This window comes from Artibeus jamaicensis, unplaced genomic scaffold (assembly GCF_021234435.1).
Source record: "Artibeus jamaicensis isolate MK-2021 breed Jamaican fruit bat unplaced genomic scaffold, CSHL_Jam_final contig_233, whole genome shotgun sequence".
Lineage (NCBI taxonomy): Eukaryota > Metazoa > Chordata > Mammalia > Chiroptera > Phyllostomidae > Artibeus > Artibeus jamaicensis.
This window is the reverse complement of record NW_026521486.1, coordinates 38,977,742-39,000,769: the sequence shown is the minus strand read 5'-3', so window position 1 is coordinate 39,000,769 and position 23,028 is coordinate 38,977,742. Positions and strand designations below refer to the sequence as shown.

General features: G+C 42.3%; 1 protein-coding gene across 7 annotated transcripts in view; it reads right to left on the bottom strand.

The window, feature by feature from the left end:
• BICD1 (BICD cargo adaptor 1) overlaps nucleotides 1–22,747 on the bottom strand; it is a 177,962-nt gene extending 155,215 nt beyond the window's left edge. For all 7 annotated transcript variants that reach the window (XM_053662006.1, XM_037139736.2, XM_053662007.1 and 4 more), the window contains exon 1: nucleotides 22,018–22,747. In XM_053662006.1, coding sequence (XP_053517981.1) covers nucleotides 22,018–22,230 — 213 coding nt within the window. In that variant the 5' untranslated portion in view covers nucleotides 22,231–22,747. The remainder of the gene's footprint in view (nucleotides 1–22,017) is intronic.
• Nucleotides 22,748–23,028: the final 281 nt, after the last annotated feature.

Here is a 23,028-nt window from a genome sequence, read left to right as displayed (position 1 = left end):
TTTTTCCCCCCTCGCCAGCATCTAGCTCAGAAGTCCAAACTCAACTGTCAACAAGGAGGTGACAGATGATGCAAATGAGGGAAGTGCAGTGAGATGGTGCGGATGAGGTGGACTGGTGAGGACCGTGGCCCACTGGCTACCCGTTCCCCTTCTGAAAGGGAAAGACCACTCAGCCCCAGACGTCTGATGTCAGGCAGAAATGCAGGCCAAGTACTTTGTGAAATCTTTTCATTTTTTGAGAAAGACCTGAAAGCCAGACTTTTAAAATCTGTCTCTCCTTACCTAAAAATAAACAAAGAAGCAGCTCACTACAGCACTGTTTCCCGATCACTGGGCTGGATTCTACCCGCGAGATACCACTTTGCAATCTCTGCTCTAGATGGGAGACGGCTAATCTCTCCAGGATTTCTTTCTATCTGTAGAGTTTAATTGCTAAGCATTCATTGCAAAACAAACCACAGGACTGGTGGAACAGTCATCAGGACTTTATTCTAATTCTGTGGTATTAGCGAGACAGCACACTTAATGACAGAGTCACGGTGTTGAAAGCAGTTCAGACAACCTCTGTTCCAAGTTCATTAAGCGCCTGACTCGCTTCCTCAACATCCCCACCAAGTAGCTTTCTGGCTTCTACTTAAATACTTCCACTAGCCAACAAGGGGGTCCCTCCCCAGAAAGCCCACCTACTCTCACTCTCTCTTAGACTTCGCTAAGGTAGGTCCTTCGTGTGAAGCTGAGCTCTGTATCCTTGTATCTGACTCGCACTGGTCCCTGGATCACTGTACCTAGAACACAATCTTCCAGGAGTGGACAGACTGACATTTATCATCACATTCTGGACAAAGTTTCTGTTAATGCAGACCAAGATCACATCAGCTTTTTCAGGAGATTCTTCACTTGTCTCCCTGACCCTTGGAGGCTTTGGGAGCAACTCAACAAAGATCCACAGTATAAAGTAATCTGCTTTTGTACCAGTCACATTTTTAGTTTTAATTACAGTTGAAGGATATATTTTTGCCCCAGCCTCCATGTTTCTACTGCACAGTACACACATTGCTTTTTAAAAGTAATTATTTTAACTCTTTGGTTTAAAAAATACTGACATCAGATCCAAGATGGTAACAGATTGGGTAGAAGCTACACTCACCTCCTCCCAGGTCCAAACTGGAATTACAACTAAAATATAGAGCAATCAACCTGAATAACCAATGGAAGACTAGCTGAGGAGAAGTCTTATAACCAAGGATTTACGGAAGAAGCCATATTGAGACTGGCAGGAAGGGCAGAGGTGTAAAGAGGGCTGGCCCCACTTCCACAGACGGCAACTGAGGTTCCAGAAGCATATCTGAGCTGCAAAGGTTCACCCTGCAGAGTGAGGGGTCTGAACCCCAAGCCGGGCTCCCTGGCCCAGAGCACCAGAGCTAGGAAGACGTGCTCATATATCATCTGGCTTTGAAAACTGGCAGGGATTCTGTACACCAGAGAGAGATGAAGTCTACCAGAGACACAAGGGCCTTCTTAAAGGGCGAATGAACAAAATCTAGTTTGCAACCACTCACCCTGGGCTCTGGCAGAGGGAGGGCAGAGAGGACTGGAATTGTGTGAGGAGAGACTGGAGTTTGTGGCTCTGCAGAGAGAACTGAAGGGACAGCTGCCAGAACCCCTGTGCTGAGTCCCCCTCCCGCACCCACAGATGCCAGCGTCTTGGGTGAGCACTCCCCTCCATAGGGCATCAGCCTGGGGGGAAGCAAGAGCCCCAAGCTCCGGATTCCCTGTTGCCCCACCCTGCAGAGCTTGTACTCTGCTGAGGAGGCAGCTGCCTGGGCCAGGGTGTGGAGGTCTGGGCAGACTCGGGGTGTCAGTGACTGAGTTGTGTGGCTTTGGGGCAGTAGCCATTCTCCCTCGAAGCAGGTCAGCTAGCCCCACTCTCCTGGCTCCTGGCAGCCCCACCCTCCTGACTCCTGGTGGCTCTTTCCTGCCAAGGTCTGGGCAGAATTCGGAAAGACTAAGTTGTGTGGCTCAATGAGGGGCTATTTTTCCCTCACATGCCCGACTGGTGCAGAGCCCTCCCTCAGTCCTGCCAGGGGCTCTTTCAGTGACTCAGTCCAACGAGCAGCCAGCAGGCAGAAGCAGGCAGAGGCCGATCTTGCAGTGCCTTGGGACCTCAGCTGGTGTGCCCCTGGGCCTGGTGCTGGTAAAACCATCTATGGTATGCAGTCTGGTCCTTCCCAGGCTCAGCAGAGGTGGTCACAAACTGTGGGTTGCTTTGTAGCTCCAAACAGGTTGCCCAGGGACAGTCACAGGGAGCGTCTGACATTGGTCTGCACTAGAATCCTTCCCCAGGGGCCAACTTCAAACAACATCAGAGTATGATCCAAATAGCTCCACAAGCAACACATCCAGAGGGAGATCTCAGCAGGCACCAGACCCCGCTGTGGGGAATCCCACCCGTGTGGTTGGCCCCTGCACAGCAGCTCACAGACTGGGGTGGGGTCCTTCCCCGTCGGCCAGCCCGGGAGTGGATCTCACCCACCAACAGGCCAAAGTAATTAAGACTCAATTATAACACATAGCCCACAAAAGGGACATTCCTGGAGTACCCAGATCAGGTGATCAGAGAACAGCATGACTGCACTGCACAGGACACCCGCTACATAAGGCCAACCCGTCAAGACTGGGAGTCACGGAAAGTCCATATAACACCAAGAGGCAGCCAAAATGGGGGGACAAAAAAACTTGCCCCAAATGAAAGAACAGGAAAAATTTCTAGAAAAAGTGCTAAATGAAATGGAAGCAAGCAACTCATCAGCTATAGAGTTCAAAAAATGGTTGCAAGGATGAAGGAACTTGAGAGCCCAGAAATAAACCAATGCTTTTATAATCAATTAATATTTGACAAAGGAGGTAAAAACATATAATGGGGTAAGATAGACTATTCGGTAAATGGTGTTGGGAAAACTGGACAGATATGTGCAAAAAAATGAAGACCACCTTCTAACACCATACACAACAAACTCAGAATGGGTTAACAATTTTAATTTTAGACTCAAAACCATAAAAGTCCTAGAAGAAATCACAGGCAGTAAAATCTTGAACGTTTTTTTTATCTCTCTCCTCAGGCAAAAGAAAGAAAAGAAAAAATACAAACCAGGGTACATCAAACTAAAAAGTTTTTGCATAGCAAAGGAAACCATCAACAGTTCCGACTAGTGTGGCTCCCTGGGTTGGGAGTTGTCCTGCAAACAGAGAGGCTGCCAGTTCAACTCCCAGTCAGGGCACATGCCTGGGTGGCAGGTGAGGCTCCCAGCTGGGGATGTGTGGGAGGCAACCAATTGATGTTTCTCTTGCTCTCTTTCTACCTCCATTCCCATCTCTCTAAAAATAAATAAATAAAATCGCTAAAAAAAGAAAACATCAACAAAATGAAAAGACAACCCACTGAATTGTTGAACATATTTGCCAATGATATATCTAATAAGTGGCTACTATCCAAAATTTATAAAGACTTACGTGACTCAAAACCAAACAATCCAGTAAAAAATTGACAAAAGGATCTGAACAGACACTTCTCCAAAGAGGACATACAGATAGACAATAGACATATGAAAAGATGCTCAACATCACTAATCATCAGAAAAATGTAAATTAAAAGCACAACACAATATCACCTCCCACCTGTCAATATGGGTATTATCAATTCATCAACAAACAAAAAGTACTGGCAAGAATGTGGAGAAAATGGAACCCTAGTGGTGGAAATGCAGATTAGTGCAACTACTGTGGAAAAGAGTATGGGGTTACCTAAAAAAATTAAAAATTGAACTGCCTATGACCTACCAATTTCACTTCTGGAAATATGTCTGAAAAAAGCTGAAACACTAATTCGAAAGAATCTAAGCACCCCTATGTTCAATGAAGCATCATTTACAACAGCCAAGATTCTGAAACAGCCCAATCAGTAGATGATAGATAAAAAAGCTGTGGTACACTTACACAATGGAATACTACTTGGCTGTAAAAAAAGAAGGAAATCTTACCTTTTGTGACAGTATGCATGGACATGGACAGTACTATGCTAAGTGGAATAAGCCAGTTAGAGAAAAACAAGTACCATATGATTTCATTTATATGTGGGATCTAATGAACAAAATGAACTAACAAACAAAAGAGAAACAGACTCATCGATACAGAAGTCGGACAAATAGCTGTCAGAGGGGATGGGAGTTGGGGGAGGCGCTAGGTTAAAAAGGTGAAGGGATTAAAGGAAAAAACCCTCAAAGACACAGAAAACGGGATGGTGTTTATCAGAGGGAAAGGGGGTTGGGTAGAGATAGAAGAGGGTAAAGGAAAGACAAATGGTGATAGAAGGAGAGTTGACTTCGGGTGGTGAAGACACAATATAATAAATACACAGATGATGTATGATAGAATTGTATAATAAAATCTATATGATTTTATTAAACAATGTCACCCCAAGAAATTCAGTTAAAAAATACTGACATCCATTTTAGTAACCAGATGGGGTGGCTTCGTAGAATATTGAGTATATATATGGCTAGTTTGTTTGATTTCATAGGAAGAAAATGACTTAACATTTTAGCTTTGTAATAGGAAATTAAGAAATATGGCTATAATTTCAATGTGTATCATGAAACGTAGCCAACTTATGTCCAGTAAATGACATCATAGAGCATAACTATAGGATGATGCTTGTTTTTCTGTCAAAGCATGGATGCTTTCCAACTATTAAATGCTTTCGGCAGGCACACTTTTAAATTCTTTTTAAACAAAGCATCAAATTTGGGATCCATAGAATTAAATTCAAGTAAAAATATGGAATATTTACTCTCCTAACTTTAACTGTGAAATATTATTTTATTCCTTCAACTGTGAACTATTTTATCTCTTCATTTTCTTGTCTTCTTAGCATGACTTTACATTTTTTCTTAGCTCCTTATAGAGAAATCTAGGAACCATCCTGATTCTCCCACTCCTTTGCTCTCAAATTCCAATAATTATGATCCTTTCACACATATCCTAAATCAGATCATTTCCCACTTCTGTTAGATTCTCCCCCAGTGCCAGCCACCTCATCTAACACTGGAACTACTGCCAACAGCCTCCCAACCTAGCTCACTCCTTCCAGTCTGCAAAGAACTGCCGGAGTGATCCTTTTAAAACATTTATCAGATCACATCACTCCAGTGGCTGCCCATTATGCTTAAAATAAAATACAGACTTTTTATCAGGGCTCAAGGGCCTGGTGGTCACTGTCCACGTCTCCATCCTCCTCTCCGCCATCCCCTCCTGCTCCCTTTGCTGAGGGTGGTATTACCCCCAGGAGGGAGAGCGAGTGTGCGGAATATGAGAGTATTCTTGTCTTTTTTAAAAATTGAAATGTAATTGACATATATCAGATTTAAGTGTAGAAACAATGATTTAATATATGTATACACTGCAAAATGATTACCATAAGTTTAGTTAACATTCATCACCACACATGGTTGCAGAATTTTTTTCTTGTGGTAACATCTTTTAAGATCTACTCTCTTACCCTGGCTGGTGTGATTCAGTGGATCGGGTGCCAGCCTGCAAACCAAAGGGTCGCTGGTTTGATTCCCAGTCAGGGCACAAGCCTGGGTTGTGGGCCAGGTCTCCAGTTGGGGGGCATGCAAGAGGCAACCACACATCAATGTTTGTCTTTCTTTCTCTCTCCCTCCCCCTTCTCTAAAAATAAATAAGTAAAATCTTTTTTAAAAAGAAACTTAAAAAAGAAGTCTACCCTCTTAGCAACTTTCAAATAAGCCATACAGGATTGTTAACTACAGTCACCACGTGGTACAGTGAGAGTGTTTTGTTATCCCCATGACTTAGGAGTGGGCCACCACCACCATTTAGTGGGTAGAGCCAGGGATGCTAAAGTTCCTGCAAGGGGCCCTCAGTCCCTCAGCACAGTTCCGCACTGCAAAGGATCGCTGCACCCTAATGCCAGTAATATCCTGGCCATTTGGATGAAGTCCAAGCTCATTCACATCTCAAGGTCTTCCCATTTGCCATTACTTTCAACCCAACACACTGAAATCTTTTCCCAGTTGCTCCTCCTCACCACTTGGGATGTCATCTCCTTTGAAAAGCCCTCATTTCCAAATCAGCCTGCCCTACTAGCATTCCGGACAGGCTTCTCGCTGCTTTGTTTACATTCTAGCACACATCGCTATGCAAAATTATTTGTTGTGGTATGTCAACCCCCTAAGGGCGAGAACTTTGTAGCCCCAGGACCCAACAATGCCTGAGACATAGCAGGTGTCCGACAACCATCTGTGAAATGAATAAATGTCTAAGATAACTTTTTAATTTAATATTAGAAATAAAAAACCTTCGTATTAACGTACAGGATCATGTAACTTCATCACATCCAGTGGAGGGGCTCAAAGTTCTGCCACCCTAAAGCTGACTTTTGGAATGTTGATTTTAAGCTGGAGAAACAAAAGACAGAGAGAACCTTTGAACCTCCTGACTTCCTGCGTGGAAGATTCAGAGGGAAAGGTCTATTCCAGGAAGGAAATTTTAGGATGTTCCTCTTACCAGACTAATCTGAATCAGCCTGCTAGTTCAGTAGATGGGTAGGAAGCCATCTAGCAGGGGATGTTTACTGGATACCCGCCGTGTCTCATTGTTTCTGGGTTACCTGGCGAAACTTCCCCTGCTCTGTATTTTCCACTCTTTCTCAACGACCTGTGAATGGCCCACTTCCTTTGAATGTCAGACCCTACACCCCTGCCCCCTTTCTCCTTTGTCCAAAATGACATATATCCCCAACTTTGCCTCACTGTCTTTGGAATTTTCATGCTTATGGGAATTCCCTGTGCACATGGATGAATTTGATTATTTCCCTGTTAATCTGTCTGTTAATTTGATTATTGGCCCAGCCACAGAATTTAGAGGGTGGGAGGAAAAGTTTGGTTTTTTATCCCCCACACTAGTTATTTGTTTCCTGTGCCAAATTTTCCTCCTGGCAATGAAGTCTCACTCCTAGAGTTAGATTCTATAACTTTTATTTTTACATAGTGCTGAGACGTAGGGTAAATTAATATGTCCCAAGTCACCACCTAAGTCTTTCACAAAATGGGAAAGAAGCTCTTGGATGAGCACAGCATTTTTGTAACCCTGAGAGTAAATGTGCAACCTCTCCTGGCTGATATGGTGGTTCCTTCACTGTGGGAGGAGCCACTCCTGAACCCACCAGAACAATGCATCGCATTTTACAAAAATGCTCACAAACTATCTTCAAAACCAAAAAGAATGAAAATAAAACAAATTTTTTAATTTTTTTTTTAATTCTTAAGGAGAGTGGAAGGGAGGGAGAAAGTGAGGGAGAGAAACATCAATGTGTGGTTGCCTCTCACACATCTCCTACCAGGGACCTGGACCGTAGCCCAGGCATGTGCCCTGACTGGGAGTTGAACCGATGACCCTTTGATTCGCAGGCTGGCACTCAATCCACTGAGCCACACCAGCCAAGGTTAAAACATATTTTTTTAAACCACACTTTGAGAGTGCTAAATCAAAAGTTCAAATCAGGTCTAAGAAATGCGCTAAGTGAGAAGTGACAAGTGGGGATGTGTAGCTAGATTTTACAATATTACTTTATTTAAATGTACAGAAGCATTATTTAAGCATATAGATGTCTGTTAAGATATGTTAAAGAAGAATGAGCATAATTTGATTCTTATGTTCCAGACATATATAATCTATGCCTAGATAGGGTCCAGACTAGATATTAAACGCCAAACAGTGCTTCTCTATGACAGGAGACATTGGGGACCAGGTGTACAATTGCCTACAATTTGTGTGAAATTTTGGGTCCAGAGCACTGTGTGCATTTTATATCTTAATACAGATCACATTCTAAAGCTCAGAGCAATCCACACTCCCACCAAAAAATGCATGAGAATGCTCACATTTCCACAAACTTTCCAACATTGTCTATTAGCAATATTTTAAAATTTTGTAAATTGATTTAAGTGAAAACTAGTCAGTAGTGCCCTGGCTGGCGTAGCTCAGTGGATTGAGCACCGGCCTGCAAACCAGAGTATTGTGGTTCGGTTCCCAGTCAGGGCACATGCCTGGGTTGCAGGCCAGTTCTTAGCAAGGGACTCACGAGAGGCAACCACACATGGATGTTTCTCTCCCACTGTTTCTCTTTCCCTTCCCCTCTCTCTAAAAATAAATAAATAAAATATTTTTTTAAAAAGTGAAAACTAGTCAGTATTATTAATTTGCATTCACTAGCTACTAAGATTGAGCATTTTTAAACGTTTATTAATTACCTGCACATCATCTTCAGTTGGTCCAACTGCTGACAACTCAGTTCCCTTGTTGCAACTTGCCTCCTTAGCTTATTCAAAGGCACACAAGGTCTAGGGCAACCACAGTCAGAGGACTCAGCATCCCCCTCTTTCATGCTTATTAAGGAGATGGAAATAAACAATGATCTACACAGATTCACTTAATGCTTTCTTGTGAATGTTGGAAGCATACCAAAGCAAAGAACCAGTGGGAACAAAGTAAGACTCCTAAAGAAGAAAAAGCTAGGGAGAGGTATGCCATCATCAAAGCCACACTGTAAAGCTATAACAGTAAGACAACAGGGCATTTACACAGGAATGAGATGAGTCATGAAACACAGTGGTCCAGAAATAAACCCATACCTACCCAGAAACCTGATTTATGACAATGCAGACACTAAAGATTATTTTTATAGTTTATATTTTCAAGTCAGCACATCTAACTTTTTTCTCTTTACAACACTGACAAAATGGAGAAGTTCAACAATAAGGCATCTCGTTTAAAAATATTAAAAATAAGACTTCTCCTGTCCCTTTTTCCCCCTTAGAGGAAGAAAATTATGGTGAAAATTATGGACAAAATTAAATTAGATATCCATCCCACATCAAACACAAAAATCAACTCCAGGCTGGCCCGAAGGTAGTGAGTTATCTCAAATGATTGTCACAAAAATCAACTCCAGGGAGAATTAAAGATTTAAATACAAATGGCAAACTATAAGATATTCAAAAAATAAGATAGGTGAATATTTTTATGACATAGTGTGAAAAGATTTCTTAAATAAGAATAAAAAAACACAATCTATAAACATAACATTAAGCCCTGGCCAGTATAGCTCAGTGGACTGAGCACAGGTCTACAAAGCAAAGCGTCACCAGTTAGATTCTCAGTCGGGGAGAATGCCTGGGCCATGGGCTGGGTCCCCTCTGTGGGGCACGTTAAGAGGCAACTACACATTGATGTTTCTCTCCCTCACTTTCTCTCTCCCTTACCCTCTCTAAAAATAAATAAATAAAAATTTAAAAACAAAACATTAAGAGTGATAAATTAACTAAATTAAAATTATTAAATTCTCTTCATTAAAGGTCACCTCGGAGTAAAAATACAAGCCACAAACTAGGAAAAGGAAGTCTGACATTCAAGGTCTGTCCAGACGGTATCCAACTATGTAATATGAAAAATAGAGACATTTACTAACAAAGATACAAGAAACACTGTACATAGGACAATGACACCTCAGTCCCCTCCAAAGTAGGCACCTTGGGACCTCACACAATTCTCCCAAAAACCATCAGCTGCCCTGTCATATTTCCTGAATCTCGAAGACTGTTTGACACCTCTCCCCTTTCAAAGGAAGATTTTAATTTTGGGAAAAGCCGGAAGTCACAGGACGCCAAATCTGGGATGTAGGGGGGCTGAGTCACCAAGGTGATGTGATGTTTCACCAAAAAACTGCATGAGATGTGATGCATTAGCAGGGGCATTGTCGTGATGAAGCTGCTAGTTACCAGTTGCCCATAGCTACAGCCTTCTGAATCATCCAAATAGCTTCTGTGGCAAAATGTTCAAGCTCAAAAGGAAATTTTGATGCAGATTTGTTGCTCTACATACTGAGTCTTTTGAATGTGATGGCCACACAGTACACGTGCTCACTCATTGGCGTCTACCACTGACTAGTACAATGAAGCCATCATTGTTCACACATGTGCATTCTAGTCCACGCTCCTTGGCTGCCAGGTTACATCAATGTCATGCAAACCGTTCTCATTATATTAACAATGGCTGGACTTTTTCTGCACAGACCTCATACAGGTTATCTCAATGTGGGGAAAAAAGTATAGAATACCGTGATTCCTTTACTCAAAATCTTCCGGAAGTTTTCCACCTTGTTCAGAGCAAAAGCCAAAGTTCTGGTAACAACCTATAAGTTATTTCATTATTTGACGCCCCCTCCCCTCTCTGACTTCATTTTCCATTCACCCCCTCAAGGAATCCCCTCTGGCCAAGCAGCCTCTTTACCATCCCTCTAAAGCAAGGGTATCAAACTCATTTTCACCAGAGACCACATCAGCCTTATTCCACCCTTTGAAGGCAACTGCAAGGCTGATGTAGCCTCTGGTGAAAATGAGTTTGACACCCCTGCTCTAAAGGAAGCTTTCACTGACCACTCTATTGAAAACAGCAACCTTTCCCCACTTCATAGGCCATCTCCCTCTCCCATTTAGGACCATCTAACATTCTATTTTACTCATTCAGTCTATTTATTGTCTCTCCTTCTTACCCCCCTGTATCCCCCACCCATACAGAATGTGAGCTTCATGAACATCAAGATTTCTGTTGAGTTTGTTCTCTGTTGCATTCCCAGCACCCAGATCTGGGCCTAACACATAGGAAGCCCTAAACATATTGAAGAAAAGAATGAATGAACCATCATTTAGCTTTATGCAATGACCTGTCTGCTCACAGAATTCACCTTGGTGTCCACTTCCCTAATTTCTAATCACATTAGCATCACAAATTAAAATGCGACTTAAAATTTTTTCACTTGGAATTGATTGGTGATGACTGAAATCTCATTGGTCTTTAGTTATTTTTGTCTTTTCCTGACATGTCTTACTGTGACCATTGTCTAAAATGTTGTTTTGAGGGTCTGTTCTAAATTTTAGCCGATAATAGCTCACATTATTCTAAACACTTCAATGTGATTTGCAAAGGTATATTATTTATTTTACTAAAATGAAAAAAAAAAACCACCTAAAATTTGATTGGAAATAACTACAATGATTAAGATAAAGGACTCAGACCTGAGAACTCTTTGAAGAAAAGGTTCTAGTTCTAAATTATTTTGAAACATTAACAAAAAGGAAATCTGCTTATTGTGTAGATCATTAGAACCAGATTATTAAATCAGTTAATTCTGAATAGTTAACACTAATTAAGAATCTTATCAATTTAAAAAAATAATTCAAAGAATCAATCGGTACTTACAACTGGTTTTCATAATTCAAAAGGTATTTATAATTGGTTTTCAAATACATTATATTACGTTTTTTTCCTAAGTGTTGCTTTTCCTTCCTAGTTACATTTTCTTGAGGTTTTGAGTGTAAAGGCTCTGTGTGCATTACCAGCATTTGCAGAAAGAAGGCCAGACTGTGACTTAAAGTTATGGGGGGAGGCGGGTGGGGGGGGGGGCAGAATGGCTGTGTATACCAAAGAGATAACCTGCAAGATGATAGTATCTTCAGCTCAACAAAAGAAGTCATGTACAAGACTAAACTCATCCTGTGTCTCCATCAAGTTACCTCACACCAAAGTCAACTTCAAAAAGTCTCCTAAAACCATCTAGGAAATAGCAGTCAAGAGGCGTATCAACAAGGCGTGTCTACATTATAATATAAATTTATTTCAATTTCAAAACTTGATGGCTAAGGGCTCCTCAGCAGTGGCATTTGATTCCACATTAGTCTGCAGTATACAAAAGAAAAACAAAGCCCCATCATTCCGAACCTTCCATTACAGACCCACGCCAAACTGCAACAAAACATCCTTAAGGAAATTGCTACTGTTATTCTGTACTTGCCATAGATGTAAACAGGTTTCTTACTCTCAATTCTAAATTTAAAGATAGAAACATACTCGTTCAATATTACATTTTAGAGTAGTGCCTTTTCTCCATAAACTGTTTTTAAATGGTAAGCACGCTTAACCAAAACAAAAAAAAATAGAAATTCATTACCCCAGAAGTTGAAGATCAATTCATCAAAGCCATTCATTTTTAATATTGTATTTCTAAACTTGTCAAGTTGGAATAAGCAACCGTAAACAGAACAGAAAAAGCAGACACCACAAAGGAGACAACTAACTTTAAAAAGAAACTTTAAACAACCCTGAGGATAGAAAATTATTACAATCTAATTTAACATACATCTTAACTGTCTAATGCAGTTTTTTGATGACTTTTGTTAGTTTTCTGAAAGGCATGGCAGTGTCTTCATTTCCAGAAAATAGAGAAGTAAAAAGACTGTGCAATTAATGTTTACATATTAGCTCATAACCTCCCAGCTTTTCTGAACAAATACTTCGACACCCCCCCCCCAGAGTGAGTGACTCCTAGAGTTGGCAGTTTCCAGGAAAGAGGTTCTCAGCCCTGGCTGCACCTGTGAGGAGACCGGGGGGGGGGGGGGGGGGGCGGGGGGCCCATTAACATACTTCCACCTCATGGCTCTGACTAAACCGTCCCCCCAGGGTGGGGTCCAGGCAGCAGTATTTTTCTAAATCACCCCGTGATCCTACAGTCACTGCTTCTGATCCACCTCGTGTGAAGGAAGGAGGCTCTGCTCGAACCCTCCAATGCTGAGACACGCAGCCTCATTCAAAAACTCCAGTCAACAATATACTTTTGTACAGATGGTCATTTTTCAAACATGAGTGGTTATTTTTACCGGGCATGGTGACCCATCATTTCCCCTAACAACAGAGTTCTAAGATCTTTGCACTTGTCCCTCTTTTAAAAAATTACTTCCCCCCAATCTCCACCAGACCGGCTCCTTCTCATCATTTAGGTCCCAGCTCAAACGTCACCTCCTGGGGCAGGCTCTTCCGATCACGCTTTCCCCGATCACACTTTCCCCGCCAGTCTCCTCTCCTCACCGGTGCCAGTTCTCACGTCTGAGGAACATGTGTGCTTGCTGACTCTCCCCAGGTCTGCAACGTAAGCTCTGTTCAGACAGCTCCTTCCTGTCTGTCTGGTTCAACACTGTATCTCCAGTAAGTGGCACAGTGCCCCACACAGTCGCCGCTAAATACAAACTTTTAAATGGATAAATGAAACGGAACGAGGAGCAATGGGCAATCTAAAACAAAAAAGAAAAACTCACATTGGTATGGAATATAAAGAACTGACAAGCCCTGACCCCCATGTCTCAGCTGAGTGTCGCCCTGCGTGGTTCGATTCCCGGTCAGAGCACAACCTGGGCTGCAGGCCCCGTCCCCAGCTGGGGTGTGTGCAGGAGGCAGCTGATCGCTGTTGTTCTCACACATCGATGTTCCTCTCCCTCCTTTCCCCTCTCTCAAAAATAAACTAATAAAATCTTTTTTAAAAAACTGACAATGCAGACTATAAGATACTGCACTGCCTGTAAATGAAAAAACATGAGATAATCATGGGTGCACACTTGTATAAAAACAAAGATTCTGCTATAGATGAGGGTGCTAGGGGAGCGGAATGGGGCACCCCAGGCTGGTGGGCGCTGTGGTCTAGTGCAGGGTCCCGCACCAGATGAGGTGCCTTGGTGGACGAAATAATCAGCCAATAAACGGCCGTGAGAAGGCAGAAGTGGCACAGGGGACTCAGGCAATGGGGGTGTGCCTGGAGACCACACCCCCGGCCCGGGATTTGTAAGAGGGGGCAGAGAGAAAACAAGCGCAGCCCACCAGGTGCGGGCTGAGGACTCTAAAGGCTGCCCGCCCAGCAGAGGGTGGCCAGTGAGTCCTTGATGTGTCTGCGCCATTTGCAGACGGAAGGTGAACAGAGGGGGTTGGGGGTGGGGTTTGCAGTCTCCTGGTATGAAAATGTCTCTGAGAATAATCATTCATCTTTGGGAAGCATCAAAAAGAGAAAGGGGAAAAGAGAAAGATTCTGGAGGTCCTAAACTCCCCTGCCCAGTGCAACCACATCGCTTAGAAATGTATAGCTTCAGCCTGGCTGGTGTGGCTCAGGGGATTGGGCGCAGGCCTGAGAACTGAAGGGTCGTTTGATTCCCAGTCAGGGCACATGCCTGGGTTGCAGGCCAGTTCCCAGCAGGGAATGCACGAGAGGCAACTGTACATTGATGTTTCTTTCCCTCTCTCCTCTTCCCCTATAAAGATAAATAAATAAAATCTTAAAAAAATAATAAAAATGTATAGCTTCACTGAAATTTCCCAAAAGTTATAGATGTAGTCCTCTCAAATTTTCTCACACATCAGTTTTTCTCCTAAAAATCAAGCAAAATGTAAACAAAGAATGATGATAAACCTCTAATACACTTTTAAAACATTCTGAATGTTCAAAAGTCCTAAATACTATGAAATCCTAAGGCATGAAAATAAAACTTTAACCATGTTAGAAACAACTGATTTGGTGGCGGGGGAAGGGACTATAAAAAAAACAGAAACGTGAAATTACTTGAAACACCTGGAATAAGGTCAAAAATACTCAGACTGGGAGGAGCATCTTCAAGATCATTTGATATAAACCCCTTTTCAAGAATAAGCTCTCCAAGACGGTATTCCTTCCAAGTGACAGGCTAGAATCTCCTTAAACTTTTTTTGGTGACAGGGAACTCACAACTTTGTAAGGAAGGCTGCTTCATTTTAGCCCTAGGAAACTATACCTGTCAGTTCTTTATTTCGATCCAACACTTGGCTCCCAGGAACCCACTGAGCCTTGTTCTGCTCTACGTAGCCAGCACAAAAATGTCAATGAAAAGTAACTCATTGGATCAGTTCTATAACCACATAGGCCTGAGTTGAGAGGTAAAGTGAATCCAGAAGGAAAATGAGTTTGGGCCAGGTGTTCAAAGGAGGGGAGAACTATAGATTGTTTTAGGGGGAAAACTGTGCAGGGGGAGAGTACAAGCACAAAAACAGGCAGAAGGTGCATTTTCCTGGCTAGAGTTGAGTGTCTAGAGCGGAAACACATAGGAGGAAAAATACAGAAAATGGCTGATGCATATCCCTGAAGGCTAGGTGGAAATCATCGCAATTAAGCAAAAGTAATCTATACTTTGTAAAAAGTAAAATAAATCTGAAAAGTAAAGGACAGGTAGATAAGTAAGTAGACTATGTTACTTTAAAACACAGCATCACAGAAGTTTATATAGAGCTGACAGAAATCATAGAGATTATCTATTCCAAACCCTTACTTTTATAAAGTAATTAAACCCCAGGAGGAAAAGCTATCAACTGCCACAAGGAAGAACACTTCTGTGGAACATTTTCCTGTCCCGTACCCTCTTCTCCCTGCATAACATGCTGAATCTGAGATGCTGCATAAGATCCCAACCAGCTACCAACCATCACAGGGCGAAGATGGGATGATGTAATGAGCCCAAACCGCCTGAATCATCCTGGCTTCTCGCCAAGACCCAGTATGGACAGGATGTGGCCACCCTGCAGGAGCCGCTCTTGTCGGCCATGGAAACCTGCCGCCTATCAAGCTGATGCACACGGCTACTCCCAGCCAAGAAAACAAGGAACCAAATGCACCGCTAACTCACCCACAGAACTTTCCACCTTTTTCCTTGGTACTGTCACACAGGTCTGCTATGGGGCAACCAGACGAATCCCATCCGTTTCTTTTAAACACACCTGCAGCTGTTCTCTGTCACCCACCACCCACGCTATCCTGGAGGCAGAACCCGGTTCACCCGCCTGCGCCTCCACCACCACCCGCACTGCCGGAGGCTCTCTGATTTTCTTCCCCAACTGGACCCGCTTTCTTCGCACTTCAAACATCGATGCCTTAAAAATACAGTCCTGTCCTAGCAATGACTGCATTTTAGAAGCACATACTAGGAAACGAAAAACACCAGGTTGCACAGAAATGTGTATGGCTGGATCACACTTTTACAAAAACAAAGGAACAAGAACAATAAAAAACGCTACATAGGAATTCATGTTTAAAAACATTTAAAACAAGTATAAGAGACTACTCACCAAAGTATTAGCAATACAGATAGACTTAGGGGAGAAGAAAGGGAATCTATTAACTTGCACATGATTTCACCAAACTTGGGTTATTGCCATAAACTGTCATAATCAAACAACTGTAATTTTTAAAGAGCAACTAAACTCTTATGACAAAAAAGCATCCATGAAATTTCAAGTACCAGTCAGTGAGGAGCATGCACTGTTGCTCCCAGCCCCTCCAGGCAGAGAAGTCAGCGCGGGCTAGTTTCCCTCTGAGGATGCCCTGGAAGTCCTCACTATGCCAACCCAGCTTCTTTGCCCATTGTTTATTATTGCACATCTCCTAATTCAGAATGCAATCTGAACTAGTTAGCAACAATGCAGTTAAATTGTTCATTTATTCCATATTCTGGAAATTAGCTTTGGGCAACCTATTACACAGATTATTATTCATCTGTTTTATTGAGAGTTGAATGTTTGAATTCCTCATGCAACTTATGCCTCCCCCTAAAGAAAACATGAATTATAAAGACTCACATATCTTGGCCATCAAGTTTATTCTCTAAAAGTGTCCTAGGCTACTGGACCTTCTTTTGTGAATGAAACTGCCTTCTATCCATCCTAAAACTCTGGACTCTATTTTTTTTCCTCAACTCAACTCTTTTCAACTCTATTCTTATTCACCCTGAGATTCTCAACTCTATTCCTTTCCTCACTTTTCATTTCCAGCCACTTTCAACACTGAGTCCCACCCTCCAAGTCCTAGGTTTTTCCATTCCTCCTATCCCTGCTGCCCCTGCACCGCTCCCATCCACACTCTGTGAACACCGTGACCTTCTCAACTGCACTGTGACTGAGATGTTTCAACCCCTAGGGAGATACGAAAGTGGGCTTCTTGACCTGACTGGTGTGGCTCTGTGGATTGGGGGTTGTTCTGCAAAGTGAAATGTTACCAGTTTGATTCCCATTCAGGGAACATGCCCCGGATGCAGGTCAGGTCCCCTGATGAAGGCAAGTGAGAGGCAACCGATCCGATCAATGTTTCTCTCCCTCTCTTTCTCCCTCCCTTCCCCTCTCTCTAAAAATACATAAATAAAAACTTTTTTAAAAAGTGGACTTCTTCCAAAATCAGGTTTCATCGCTGGGGCTTTATATCCTTGAGAAGAATCCTTAACCTAAGACCTGCGCACTTTCCTCTTCTGTATAATTCAAGTGATATCTACCTTGGAAAAAGGTATGACAAGAATTTGACATAAGGCATGCAGATGGAGGCGCCCAAATGGAGCTTTGTATATCGTTCAGTGCTTTATTATTTTCTTATCTGTGAAAATGGGCAATAAGCCTCTGAGTTACTTTGAAGATTAAATGAGATAATACGGAGGGCACCACACACAGTTACTGTTTCCTTTCACTTCCTTTTCCTGCTTCCTCATTTCCAAGACAAACCGTGGCCACTGCCATTTCCCCACCGTCATCTCCTGAGGCCTGACTTCATATGCCTTTCCTTTAACATGATGAATTATTTAATAGGAAGACTATGCATCTCTGCATGTCCTCCTGTCCTTTAAAGCCAGATTTGTAGGTATAACCTTGTGTATGATAAAGTCCTTTATTATATATTTCAACAGGCAAGTAAACACCCTATTTTCAATGTAGAATGCAACATCCATAAAATACAGGTGTATTTTAAGGGATCAATAGGGCAGAGTGTTTGTAAGCACGAAATCCTGAAAAAATCTTCAAACCATGGCTGCTGTCCCTGTTTATGCAAATGCGACAAATGCAATGAAAGCCTACAAAAGCCTGAGAAATGACTTTTTGCCAGAGAGGAAATGTTGACTTAAAATAAAAATCAGAAATGGCCCTGGCTAGTGGGTCGGTGGCTGGGAGCATCGTCACCACACAACAAAGGTGGTAGGTTCAGTCCCAGCTGGGGCACATGCAGGAGTCAAAAGATGAATGTATGGACGGATAAAGTGGAACAACAAATCAATGCCTCTTTCTCTCTCTCTAAAGTCAGTCACATGAAAAATCTGGATCAAAATAAACACATGATTGAAAGTGATTACATTTGTTGAAGTTATTTACAAGTTTCCCAAAGCTTATATTAATATATTTTAAATGTTTTACTTAATTTGATAATAAGTGGGAATAATGTAAATATTTCTATAAAAACAATAGCAGAGAAAAATACTAACCTATGTAAATAAATTAACTTCTATATTTATTCAGATTAGAAAAATTGTTTTTTTATCCGCATATGACTTCATGATTGAAATTTACAAACCTAAAATGAGCTAACATCTTTCTAAGCATCTGAGGGGAAAAAATTAGCTCTTTAAAGATGTAGCCAGGTAATTAAATGGCTTTCATTGGGTCCCTAATAGGACAATCTCTAAAAGTAAGTTTTTATTTTTTTAATGATTTCACTCTCGCCCTGGGGGGGGGGGAAGACACATAAAGTTGGCTCCAGGAGAAGCTTTTTAATGCTCAAAAGTGCTTCTTTAGTAGGCAGTACCTACTCTTGGTATGAGGATTGAGACAATTAGCAAAAAACGAGTTGAAGATTCTGAGTTCACAGTCCACTGCAACCTAACTGCAAAACTTCTCTGAAGTTGTCACGCGGGTCTATTTTCTAAAACGCTACCCGAAACACATCATTCCTCTCTTAGGGAATCTTTTTGAACTTTACTACATTTAAAATTTCAACTACCTATTAAGTCTTTTTAAAACTTATATTTACATTCTACAGGTCTTTTAATGCATGCTTATTTTTAGTTTTCAAATTATCTTAGAATTATGACTCTTCTTTAAATACCATTTTGGCCTGGGGACAGACAGTGTTGGTTTACACACACACCAAACATAAACTCAGCCAGGACATAACTGGGCAAGGGTCCCCCCTCAGGTCATTGAAAAGCAAGTGTTATTTGTGAAGTCAAACCATGCTCAAGAATTCCAGTGAACATGTTGCTTTGTCCAGATGCCCAAGTATAATGAAAAGAAGAACACAATGATGTCAGAAGCCATCCTTGTTTCAGATCCTCAGTACTTTTCTTTGAAGTGTGTTCTTTTGGGAACAGAATTACAGCACTCGTGTAAACACAGGGCAGAGCCCTAAATGTCAGGCTAGGCCAAGAAGCAATCTGGACTGAGAAAAGACACGGAAAAAAGTCACTGACTTCATCCTCTTGATGTTGCACATCTTCAGGCAACACTGCTCACTTGCATTACTGTCAGAGCTATGAGTGGCCTGGGGAGGAAGGCAGCAACTCTGCTGGGTGCTGACTCAAAACCAAAACAACCTGTGAAGACTGAACCATGTTGCTACACTGCAAATTACTAATGTCCAACTTGGACTTCATACAGTATTTTTCTGTTGATATTCCCATAAACTGGTCCAATTATTTTTAAATAAATCATAATTGTTGAAGGAGCCTAGAAATAAGCCAAAGATTTATTGTATACTTGGCTTTACAGACATAACACAACAACATCATTTGCTGTCTGTAACTGGAAGTGAACAAAATGTCCTTTTGAAAAAGCATAGCTCTCACAAAGCACGGTTTTCAAAAATGACTTCCATATGCTATCGTCATTAGTTTGCACAATTGTTTTGGATTTATTTGTTAAACAGATAATATTATTGAGACTGATTTAGGTCCTTTAAATAGTACTCCCAACTAAAGTATACATTATGGTTAAAGGATAAAAATAACAGGTTTCACTATCAAATAATCAAGTGTAATAATTATTTTATTACCCTGAAATATACTTTTATATAAATGTATAAACCAGTCATTAGGAGCCTAAAATTGAATAACATTTATGCCAAGTGAAAGTTAAAATATACATGTAAACAAGTATCACTTGGTAAAAACCCTCCTGATAAATTCTTATTAACCTCCTGCTAAATATAGAACAAAACATGCCTCCAGGTTTTAAAGAAAAAAACACATGGTGATTGATATTTGCATTATTCTGTATTAAGAAACCAGAGTTATACTATTCCTACAAAAGACTGTTTTCTCATCTTTCCCACTACTGCTGAAGAAAGTAATACAAGTAGTTTTTTAATACTAGTCACTTTTTCTATTTCCTAATTTTCTTAGCCTTTCTCTGACACTAACCAATATTGACTAGTGAATTCTTGATAAAGGTCTTTTCTTCCAGTATAAATTTATCCTTTCATAAAATATTTATTGCACACTTATTATGCTAGGTCTTGTATTAAAGGCTGGGAAGCAAGTAAACTCAGACAAATTCCTTGCCTAAGAGCTCATGGTCTAGTAAAAGGCAAAAGACAATTGCATTTAAGGTCTACTCTGCATGGTCAATAAAATGACACAGAAAAAAACAAACAAACAAACAAACAGACCTAGAAGGGTTGTTTGAATCAAGCTAGAAGGTAACAGTTATACTCCATTTCATTAAATTAAGTCTACCTCCCTTATCAAGGAGATGAGGGCTTACACTGCTTGGTTTGCACTTCCTCGTCTTGGCAAAACAATGATGATGGACTTAAGGCAACATCAGAACATCTCTGGGAATTACAATCATCATCCTGTTTCCTGACTTTACAAGGTTTAGCATCACTGAATTTAAACACAGCAGCCTAAAACCTGATCTAAATTGGAAAATACCAAGTCCAGCTGTTGTTAAGAACAGACATGTGCATGGAAATAAAAACATGAACTAGAAATGTATAGCCTGATACACAAAAATCAGATTTCTAGGTAGAATTTTTACCACATATTTATTTTTTGACACTTAGGCACCAGAATAAAAATAAGATGTACCTGAAAGTATAAATGCTTATAATAGTATGTAGTAAATTTAAAAAGCAAGTTGTTTATGCCATAAATGTTCTAAATTGAAACAACACAAAACAAGTTGCCCCTCCAGAAAAACTGAGTACACTATTAAAAAACATATTATATGCAAAATTATAATTAACATTTAAAATGCCAATATGCACCTAAAAAAATAAAAAGACTTGCCATGTAGAAATGCAGTGTGTACATTTCAATTTATACCATTACTTGCTACCCATAGTGCCTCAGGAGTGGGATAAAATAGACCGAGTTCCTTCAACAACATGCATATTCTTACGAGTGTTGATACAAAATCAAAGCTTATTTATTATTTTCTTCCAGTACATTAGCCAGTCTTTAAAACAACCCAAATAAATACCAAAAGACTAAAGGAGACAAGTGTCTATTTATGATACTCTAGTTTTATAAACACAGTCATTTCAAACAGGAGAGCCTCATTTGAAAGGCAGGTCTACCTACATATTTGATCCATACCATTCTTCAGACCATTTGTAGGGGAGTTAAATTTTCCCTGGTCAGGGTGACCTTCCAAGACTTAGCGTGGCCCAGCCTGCCTCGCTCAGGTGAAATGAAGGCAGCCGGATCACCAGCACAGCTGTTTTTCTCCCGTAGCCCAAAGACAAGAATAAGTTACGCCAAGCAGAATGAAGATTGCCCAGCCCTTGTCAAATGGACTGGCGGGGAATTCTAACAGTCCCCTCTCTCCTCAAGGGGTGGTTACATTCAGTAGAAGGCTGAGGTACCCCAGATTCTACACCCTGAAACTGTGTGTCCTCGACGCACATCCACTCATCGCCTTTGTGGACTGTGGGATTATCACCGAAACCGGGGTTTGCAATAACAGCAGTTTTGTAAAGTTTGATTAATACATTCCAACCCAGTTGAATGTCCCCTTCCAGTGCTGAGACTAGAAGACTCTTATAATTCTCCCTCCCCCACAGTCATTGCCTCCCAAATTCCAGTTTATACATTCATTTCCTGGGCAATTTTTCTCTTGTGGGGAAAACAATAGACTCTTTCAATCTTCTCTTATCAACAAAGGGCTCTAAGACGAAGAAACAATCCTTTCCATAGCATCCTTTCGACTTCTTTAAGTGATGAGGGGGCGGTGAGGGTAGGGGCACCGGGCCGAGGAGGAAAGAGGTGACGGCCAACCACTCACCTCTTTCAGCTGCTCCAGCTCCTGTTTGAGGCTGTCATACTCGGCCTCCAGCTCGTCATACTGCTGCTTGAGGGTCAGCTTCTCTTCCAAGACCACCAGCCCGTACTCGGCAGCCTGGATCTTCTCGTGGGTGGTCTCTGTGAGCTCCTTGGTCAGCCTCTCTATCTCAGCCTTATAATGGTCCACAGTTTGCAATACCTCTTCTGCGGCCATAGCCCCGGTGGATGGAGGCCAGAGGGGGTCACAGGATCGGGAGCCGGAGGCAAAGCAGGTGGGGTAAAGGAGAAAGAAATGGGGAGGGAAGGAAAAAAATGGAAAAGCAAAGTGTGGCGGGATGAACAAGCAGAGCGATGTCCTGGCTGTTCCTCTGGCGGCGGCGGCTACCCTGCCCAAGAAACTGACGTGAAATGCAACATGAGGAATGCAGGGGCGAGGATCAGGGACTAGGCGGCAGCCGCAGCTTGTGTCCTCTGGGCCGGCCCCTGCGTGCGGTCAGCGGCCATGTGGCATGGCCCTGGCTGCGGGGGCCGGGGCAGCGAGGGGCTCGGTATTCTGCTTATTCAGAGGCGCCGGCCGCCATGTCTCCCAGGCAGCGTCACTGCAGTCTCCCCAACCCTGCACGCTGGGGCTCTCCTCTCGCCTGCTCCACCTGCTCCCTCTGGCTGCGCTGCAGCAAGTGCAGAATGATGCAGTCCCGGGCCAACTCCCCCCGTGACTTCCAGGCCGGACCCAGCCGGGGGCGGGGAGGCGGGTGGAGTCAGCACAAGGGGAGGAGAGAAGGATCCGAAGGAAACATCCTGAGGAGTCCCACCAGGGGCGCGCAGGGCCCCCACCGACTGCACCGGGGGCGCGCTGGGTGGAGGCCGAGGAGGAGGACTAGGCAGGACGGGAGCTGGGAAGGAGCCTCCGCCCTGCCCCGCCTGCCCAGCTGGGCTCCCTGCAGGGCGGGAGTTCCTCCCAGAGCGTTTTGCTTGGGTGGGCGCCCCTGCCACAGGATTCTGAGCTCTACAA